The sequence below is a fragment of the Biomphalaria glabrata genome, chromosome 13 (assembly GCF_947242115.1).
Source record: "Biomphalaria glabrata chromosome 13, xgBioGlab47.1, whole genome shotgun sequence".
Lineage (NCBI taxonomy): Eukaryota > Metazoa > Mollusca > Gastropoda > Planorbidae > Biomphalaria > Biomphalaria glabrata.
In genome coordinates this window covers 35,236,019-35,245,671 of record NC_074723.1, presented here as the reverse complement: position 1 = coordinate 35,245,671, position 9,653 = coordinate 35,236,019, and the positions used below count along the sequence as shown (strand labels likewise).

At 37.8% G+C, this 9,653-nt stretch overlaps 1 protein-coding gene across 1 annotated transcript; it reads right to left on the bottom strand.

The window, feature by feature from the left end:
* Positions 1–3,190: 3,190 nt before the first annotated feature.
* LOC106071823 (kelch-like protein 24) lies at positions 3,191–9,024 on the bottom strand. The gene is made up of 2 exons (XM_013232002.2): positions 8,870–9,024; positions 3,191–6,477 (listed from the first exon to the last, which is right to left on the bottom strand). The coding sequence occupies exon 2, from the start codon at positions 6,457–6,459 to the stop codon at positions 4,798–4,800; it is 1,662 nt and encodes a 553-aa protein (XP_013087456.2). The 5' UTR covers positions 6,460–6,477; positions 8,870–9,024; the 3' UTR covers positions 3,191–4,797.
* Between the last annotated feature and the right edge of the window lie 629 nt (positions 9,025–9,653).

The window sequence follows — 9,653 nt, the reverse complement described above, 5'->3', positions numbered from 1 at the left end:
GGAATACTGAGTCTCCATTTCGTTTAAGAATTCTTTAAACTTAGGATGGTAGAGTGCTTTTGACAAGCGCTTCTTGATATAAGAAATTCGTGGAGAATCGCAAATTTTTCTTTATTTTTTCCTTTCATACTTCTGGCTCCATCAGTTGCTATTAAAACGAGTTAATTTAAATAGATCTTATTGTCTTCAAGGCATTTTTGCTCGGCATTCGCTAAATCTTCTCCTCTAGTTTGTCACGAGAGCGCTAGCAATCCTTGGGAAGACATATACCTGACAGAAAGCCAACTTGTGCCGTGTCTTTTATGTCGCAAGACGTATCTATATCATTGATAAGGAAGAAAAAGGTTGAATATCTTCCACCTGCAAATATATTACATTTGAAGACATGGGGAGTTGGTGCGGTGAAAAGCGAGCCCAAGTGGCTGAGAAATAGAATCGATGCCTATTCTTAGTTAATCGATTCAATTTTTGTTCGATAAAATAAATAATATTTCAGTATGGAACTAAAGAGCCGCAGCTTAACATCTAAAGAGCCGCATGTGGCTCGCGAGCCGCAAGTTGCCGACCCCTGACCTAAGTCATGCACCAGAATCTGCACTCATAATCTTGTGACGTCACATTCTAAGCTGGATCCGCAATTCTAATGCCATTTTATCTGCAGAGTGTTGGGCGTGTTTTGAAATTGATGATTTAAAAAGAACTAAACTGAAAACGCCCTTTCATTATTATGCAGGCTGCTCTTGACCTAGATCTATAGAAATACCGGTCAGACCAGAATGTGGATTCATCCATTATCAAAGGCGTAGCTAGAGTGGGAGGAGGGAAGGGAGAATTAAAAAATCCCCCCTTGCTTCCACTTAAAAGGGGTTCCAAATGAGTGTTTTTTACATTAAATTTTAAATATTACGCAAAATGCAGGGGCCCCCCAAAGAGATCAAGCCCCGGGCTCCCAAAGGATGGCAAATTCCTAGGTACGCCCCAATCCGTTATTCCCATTTAAAAAAGATTCAACCCTATTTCGTAATCAACCAATAGATTAACCAACAGATTTACTGTACAATTAAATAACTTTAAAAATAATGAGCTATTGATTTAAGCTATTTCCCACACCTGATCTGTACTCTGTACGACACTTACCTTATAGACAATGCTATGCTATGCAACATAAAGCCAAAATACTCTGACAGTACCGAGAAAAGCTTACTAGTCGCGATGTTAAGTTAGTTTAAAAGACGACAATCTGTTTACCTTACATTTATGCCTGGGTTTATAGTTCTATAAATAAAATCCTATTGAAATATCAGATTTGAATATATGTTTCCCCCCCCCTCTGGTTGTATCTAGAATTCCAGGAAATCGCCCGTAGCTTTGGTTTTGGTTTTCATTTTATTATACACTAGCTGATGGTAGCTTTGGTACGTTGAAATAATTGGGTTATATAACTTTAGTTCTCATTTTATTTATACTAGCTGATTGAATAAAACCCGTGCTTTGGTACGTTGTAATAATTGGGTTATGTTCATGATTTTATTCACCATCCAATGGGGCAGCACTAGGATATCGCTTACGCTACCCAAACACATTTTTTCTTAAATTCTTTAAAGGACCCCCCCCCCCCCTTTTCCAATCTTAAATGACATTCGTCTTTTCTTCTTCTTTTTATGTATTGGATAGTTCAATAGAACTTCGCACAATCCTTTTAGACTTGGACGCTGTTCTTTGGTTCATCAGTTGGCGTCCTCAAGACTTTTTTTTTACCATAACATTGTACATCTCATTAAATGGGTTTTTTCATTACCTACTTACCTTTTACCTATCCCTTAGTCTGTTGGACCTTTGGGGCACCATTCAAGATTCGTCAACCGTCTTTCTTCATTCCTCATATCTTTTGCCTTAATTAGAACCTTTCTCAATGGCAGGCTCGCCCATTCTTTTATGTTGTCTTCCCATCGCTTTCTATGTCTGCCTCTTCTTCTTTTTCCTGGTATTGTGCCCTGAAGGAAGGTCTTTGCGAGCCCCGAAGACCTTTTAGTATGGCCATAAATTTTTAGCTTTTTTTTTTTTTTTTTTTTTTTTTTACGATAGCTAGCAGGTCATCGTGGGGTCCAATCGCTGCAGTAACCCTATCTCTAATCTCTTGGTCTGTGATGCGGTCTTTAAATGTGATATCTAGGATCCTTCTGTAGCATCTCAATTTCATTGCTAGGATCCTCCTTTCTTGCTCTGCAGTCAGCGACCACGACTCACAAGCATATAAGAAGGACCAGGGAGCGCATCAGTCTGATTTTGGTGCCGAGGGCTAAGCCTTTCCATATTATTTTTAGTTTTGAAAGGGCTGCTGTGGACTGTGCAATTCGGCCTGTAGTTCAGGTTTTTGCATGATTGCGCTTTTACAAATTGTAGAACTTTTTCCCTATTATATCTGTATTATTTCTTCAAATGTTAAAGCCGAAGTTTTTTTGTTTTTTTTTTGACTAGCCATTCTCACTTTTACGTAACAAAACATGTTGTTTTCAAAGTCATAAAATGGAAAAAAATATTTAAAAATACTTACAAAGAGATTTTAGTTATTTGTAATATCTTTATTACTAATTTAAATATTATCGTAGAAAATATAGAAGACCACAATCCAAATAAAAAAAATAAAAGATTACATGACCAAAACAACTATGTCAAAATAAATGAAGGTCGATATTGGTCTTTTTAAAAAGGTAAATATCAATTGTTTTGTAAACTCGAAAAGGAGTATTACTAATATAGTATTTTAAAAGGCGCTATACAACAAAATGCTAGATCACCTTACAACACGAAGGGTACGTTCTAAAAGAAAGCCAGGTGGCTGAGTGGTAAAGCGCTTGACTTCCCAACCGGAGGATCTAGGGTTCGAAACCTGGGATCTTTAGGGCGCCTCCGAGTCATCCATCTCTAATGGGTACCTGACATAAGCTGGCCTCATGACACCAGGGCCGACCTTTGGCATAGGCAAACTACGGCCTCCGATTGGTTGGGGGCCTTGCACAGGAAGAAAATAAATTTGAGAAAATGTTGCGAACGTTGGATCAGATCTCAAACATAGTAGAGCACTATGAGTCGACTCTATGTTTACTGGTGTAACTCTGTCTCTAGTACTGAAATAGCGATACCGGTATATGAATTTCAGTTGATTGTCAATTTAAGAATATACAGGCAGATTTTTAATAAATTGTGTTATTTTATTTTTTAATAAATTGTGTTATTTTTTCGGTGTAACTTTTTTCTTTATTTCATTTGAGGCCACCAAATTCACTTCGCCTAGGACCTCCAATTATCCAGGGCCGGCTCTGATATGACATCCTTTTTAACCTGAGGCCACAGAAACAGATCGCCTTAACATTATCTGCCCTATACACCACGTGATCTGAAAGGGGAATTACATTATAAAAAGGATACCAGTACATAATAAAATGGTACAATAACATTTTCGCTTGAGTAATATGGATCTAAGAATCGTTCGCTTGCCTTTGTTTTGTTTCTCTGAGCCTGGTTTAATCACAAAGAAGCCAAGTTCAGATTTGAAGAAACAGACATGAACCAATATTGTTAGGACACTCAAATGCATTTAAATATGTGTAGAATCACGTTGAAATATAATTGAAATGCAACTTTTTAAAAGGATTGGCCTGATCTATGGAGTTATTCTTAAAAATAAAATGGACTTAGGGAAAACAAATTCGGATTTTGTGTCAAATTTTAAAAATCCTTTATTTATAGATTGCGGCTTTTTGGGAAATATCGAAAGTAAAATAAAAAGGTTTGATAAAAAGCTTGCGGTTTTTTCGCTATTAGCTGTCGTCAAGCTGCGAATATGTCAAAATTTAGTTCATAGCAAGCATCTTGGGAGTGAGGGGGGGGGTAAAAGGAACCTGTGTACGAAATTTCATGCGAATACGTACGTTAATTAAAGATATGTATCGATATACCAGTCAGTTGTGTTGTCTTCCTATGAGGAAAGAGTCCCTGTAATCACAACAAATTTCCGTAAGGATCAATAAAGCAGTCTTAGTCTTAGTCGATGGTATTTTACAAATATGCAATAGTAAAAATAGTACAGTTTTCTCTATCAGACCTTGCCATCTACATGGCAGATAATATTATAGATTCCCATCAATACGTCCTGTAGTGTCGTTTTGTCTCCAACTAACCATTTTCGGATCAAGTAAAAATAAAAAACTGTGCAAAAAATTAACGAGTCTATCAATCAGTGGTAACTAATTACATTGGTTTTAAATGTAAAACGTTGAGGGGCGCTTATTCCTACATTAATGAGGAGATATATCGCAGTGAATTTATGGTTCTTCCCTTAGGTAAGTTTTGCTTTTAAACATATTTTGCTTGTCTTAATGGCTAGATACAAATGTAGACCGATCTTAGATTGTCGCAACGGCAAGCAAATTTATAAAATGTGTAATCAACTCATAAAAGTAGATATGTGTGTTTCATGATGATAACAAATCTTAGAATGATTTAAAATAGACCTGAATGAAATAGCAATGTTTCTCACAATTTTTCATTTAAAAAATGATGTTTCTTTCTAAAAAGCAATAAAGCTTTTCATTCTGTGGAATTAATACCAATTTGTGCATATAAACAAATCATAAATAATATCACATCTATATTTGCTTTGTTTTAAAACCGAAAAATACACCAAATTTTTTTTCCCAAAATTATACATTGTAATAAAAAAATTATGCTGATAAATATATGTTGAAAGATTAAAAAAAAAGGAACTATACTCCTCATGCAGGTTTCAGCTCCTACTTAAGGCTCTGGTCGAGACAAAAGATTTCTGGGAATAGCTGCATTTATCAAGCACCTGCTTGGGCGTTGTATAATTTCTACAGATTTCACTTGGTCGAGAATTTGCGTTTCAAATCTCTTCTTCATCTGAGGGTTAAGAACGTTGCTGGCTGCAATGATGACAGTGTCTTGGAAAGTGACTGCAGAGTGCAGTGTGATCACGTCTTCAAAAAGCTTTCCTTTCTGATACATCTGCACTCCTTTCGAATCACATGCAATCACTTTCCAGACTTCGCCGTTGGAGAGCAGGACATACGTTTTTCTGCCAGTGTCGAAAGTTGTCAAACTCGTAGCGTTGGCTGATAGTTTATCGGCGTAGACGTGGCTGGTCAGGGAAACAGAGTCGAAACTCTGTAGGGTAATCTCTTTAGAGTTCTTCTCGTTCCCCAAAATAATGAGAGAATTTTCGCACGTAGTAAGCACCATGTTGTTCACTGGTACCAAAAGTTCACCAATTTTAGACCACTCCGTAGATTCGGATATGTCCATTCTGCATATCGTGGTAGAGTCTGCTATTCCCACGGCGTACAGAAAATTGTCTAGACATATTAAGGAGTACCTGGAGGCACTGGTTTTCAAAGGGGGAAGTTGGCTCCACTTTCCTGTCTGTGTGTTATATCTGTGAAAAGAGACTTTAATGTCGGAACCTGATGGCTGAGATTGCCCACTTGCAAATATATATTTGCCATGAGATGTAAACGATTCTGCTTGTGGTGGAGTATCTAGCATGTACCAATCTTCGTAGATGTCTCTGCAGGACATGACAAAGCTTCCTTTTGGATCTCTAGAAACACTGACAACAACATTTTGATAATCGCTGCTGGATCTATGAACGGCTTGAGCTGGACAGTAATAGCTACGTCTGTCTGGATGCTGGTGATACCGCAAGGCTTCACGGATAATGTTAAAAGCTTTTCTATTCTTTGCTATAGCATTGACATCCATCAAGTTCTGAAGAGCTCTTCCAGACGCCAGACATAGCCTGCTTGCTTTTAACAGATCCACAATAACTCTACTTTTAGTTTCAGTGGGCTCAGGGGAAAGCTGCATCCATTTCAAAATGGCGCTAAGCACTTGGTCTTCACAGCCAACATTCAAGTCCCGATCGTTGAGGACATCAAGAAAGTCATCCGGCTTCAGGGAAACAAAATTGTCCATCTTGGATACATCTTGGAATTCGGTTACGATCACACGAAGGGATTCGTCTCTCAATTTTTCCGACTCCATTTCTTTGGCTTGATTGATCATTTCAACACAGTTCTCTTTATCAACACGCTCGGACTGAAAAGCTTCACAGGCTTCATACAAAAAATCTATCTTCAGCCATTTTGTAGCTTCCCAGATTTTATCCAGATTCGATTCTTTCAGAATATCGATTCCGCCATAGATGCAGCTTAGAACATTATTAAAAGTTTCAGCGCTGGTAAATTCGAGATCTTGACCATCTACTGTATGTTCTTCGAATAGTTCCTTGAAGTATTTGGAGCAGGCGGAAAGAATGAACTTGTGACATCTGAATTCCGTTTTTTCAACACGGATTACTACATCGCAAAACTCTTCGGAGTATCGCTGCCTTAGAAGTCTTTCCACCACGGCTTGAGCTAATTTGTTGGAAATAGACATTTTGTTTCGTCTTTATACCTGCAAGAAAATTATGAATTATACTTTTTAATAATAATAACAATTATAATAGCAATAATAATAAGAAGACAATTGACATCGCAGACACATTCGATGCCCTAAACATGTTTAAGAGGATCCTTATTACCTAATAAAGGACAGTACTGCTGCAGACCTGCCACATCATATAAAAAGATTTTTAGTGGACACTGTTAAAGGGACTACAATGAATTTTTTTGTTCTCTCTGACGAAGCTTGACCATGGCAGCGCCAGAGAATGAACATTAGTTCGTTTTTAACATAATAGTAATATGAAAATACTGCATTGCCTCCAGCCTGTGGCAAAATATGTAGGTCACAGTTGGGGCTGCGCAGCCAGGGGAAATACTGCATTCCTAACTGATCCTTCGGACTCGAAGACAAGCCTTATTATTATTATTATTATTATGAACATCTAAGTTTAGAGATTAAGCGACTATGGAAGCTATCTGTAATAACAATTCACCCTCTTGTTATATCAAAAGAAAGGGATAATGAGAACAGAGCTGGCAAACACATTCAAAGCTCTAAGCATTCCTAAGAGGACGAACATATGCCAAAGGCAAATTTTTTTTTTAGTGAGCTGAAAGGTGGTCAGGTTAACAGAGATGCCAGACGGAAACGCGTCCTTAGAATACTAACGCAATGTTTTTAAGTCTCTTAGGGGGAATAATGCGTCATTTTACTTTGTTGCAAAGTGCATGTTTTACCCTATAAAGCAGAGGTTTTGGATCACTTGATGTTTGAAATTTATAAATAAAACCTTGGATGAGGTGGATGAGATCGTATGAGTGTATTAAGGTCATACTCAACGCGCACAAATTTCTAGCCTGTTTCCTTTATTTGTGATGAGGCTCATTAAATAAGAACAATCTGGTATAAACTTTGTCACATGTAAATTATGAGTGAGTCTGGTGTGAATGTACACTTTGGTTTCTTATAGTTATAATGTTTTTTTGTTTGGTGTAATGCACAAATTGTAAGACGAATTTCCTTACGGACAATAAAGATTATTATTATTATTATTATTATTATTATTACGACATTGAAATCACGTGGTACCCAACAAGAAGACCCGAAGCAGTCAACAACTTCTGTATAATAACCCATACTTGCACTATATATATTAAAAATATGTTTTTGAAGCCAGAATTTGCGGTATCGTTGTTTAAGCATTGGTTAAAGTTCCTCGCTTGTGGGTATTTAAATAAGTCATGCCTGTATAAGGGATTCCTCTGTCATTGGGATTTGACTTTGTCCACGCGCATAAGGGTTCACTTCCTTGTCGTGAATACCCAAGTGAAAAATGTGTTCAAATCTTTGGCTCACGTAGATATAGCAGAGGCGTAGCTAGGAATTCGCTATCATTTGGGGTCCGGGGGCTTGACCTCTTTAAAGCCCCCTGCATTTTGCGTAATATTCAATATTTAAAGTAAAAAACATTCATTTGGGGGCCCCCTCAAGTGGGGACCGGGGTGGGTTTTTAAATTATCCCCCTCCTCTCACCCTACCCTAGCTACTCCACTACGACATAGAATAGTTCTATAATGATGGGCAAGCTGATTATTATTCAAATTATTCGATCGGATGAACTGGCTTTTATCCAAGAAGTTATTTTAATTGATTACAATTTTCATTTTTCTATGGAACCCCTTCGATCGTCCGCGGGCCACAGTTTGAGAACGTCTACTTTAGATCATGTTGAAAGTGAAACTGAAAGACCAGATTTTGTTTCTTGACTTCTGCTTAAAGGTGGAGCAGAGTTACTTCCCCGTGTCTTGTTTATCTTCGCTTTCAGTATTCTTTAGAATGAAATATTATTTTGATAATATTGATCTAGATACTATCGTAAAGAGAGAGAGAGAGAGAGAGAGAAAGAGAGAGAGAGAGAACTAGAGAAAGTGATGAGAAAGAGGGAGAGAGAAAGAGATAAGGAGGAAGAGAGAAAAGAGAGAGAAAGAGAGAGAGAGAAGACAAGAGAGAGAACGAGAGAAAGTGAGGAGAAAGAGGGAGAGAGACAGAGATAGGGAGAAAGAGAGAAAAGAGAATAGGAAAGGGAGAGAGGAGAGAGAATAGTTAGAGAATAGAGAGAATAGTTAGAGAATAGAGAAAGAGAGACAAAAAATTGAGACGCGAGAGAGAGCGAACGAAAGAGTGGAAAAAGAGAGAGAGAAAGAGTACAGTTAGGAAAAGAGAACAAAAAGTCTTAGGCTAATGTGTAAAGAAAAAAGAAAGAGACATTCTCAAACTCTGTATAATCGTATGATATGCACTTCTGACAGTCGTCAGGATTACTCCTGTTCAAACCCAATCCTGACAGACGTTTAGGCTTCGACCTAATCATCTTCACGTTTGAAAACAAACAAACACTCACCGTATCAAAAGAATGCTTATCGAACTGGTCTAAATAGTTTGGAAGATAAGGTCGACTCTGGCTGCAACATAACACGAAGCTGTTTTGTAGAAAGAAAAAACAGGTATTTAGAAGCAACACTTTAAAGACTATTCACTTCTAGGTTTTTATTTTAAACTTAGAATCTAGGTATTTCCCCCCAGAAAAGTAAAAGCCAGGCACAGTGCGTCTAACTACTATTGTCCGCAATGTATAGTCGATGTAGGCAGATAAATGAAATGTAGACGTTGCGGCCGCAGGTGGAGACAGTCGAGTTGGGTCCCCCCTTTCAACTTGAACTCCTCCTCGCCAAACTCGACCCCCCCCCCTTTTTTACTAACCCTGGTCGCCTTCTTTTTCACTCTAGTAGAACGGTAACAATATGGACGCTGTATTATGTATATATTAGAATGTTTAACAAGAAAAATAAGGAATAGCTGCATGAGTTGAACTAGTGAGATTGTCGGGGCCTTTCATAATACATTTTATAAAAAGTGCTCGTTTTGTTCGATATTCAATTTCTGATGAAATATATTAACATAGAAAAAGCAAAATAAAATGTTACCTCAGAGGGAGAGATGATTACGTCCTACGCGTGTTCCTAGGTCAATCTAGTCATGCATGTTAACCACTGACTTAAGTTCTTCCAAGTCACTGGTTTTCCTGGCTAGCTCAGGCAACCCATTCCATGCTGTAATAGCACTAGGGAAGAAGGAGCCTTTGTACAAATTCGTCCTAGCTGTCACGTATCTTTGTCAAATATTAA

Excerpts from the sequence above, each read along its gene's own strand:
- LOC106071823 (XM_013232002.2), bottom strand. The coding sequence starts at position 6,459 with ATGTCTATTTCCAACAAATTAGCTCAAGCCGTGGTGGAAAGACTTCTA.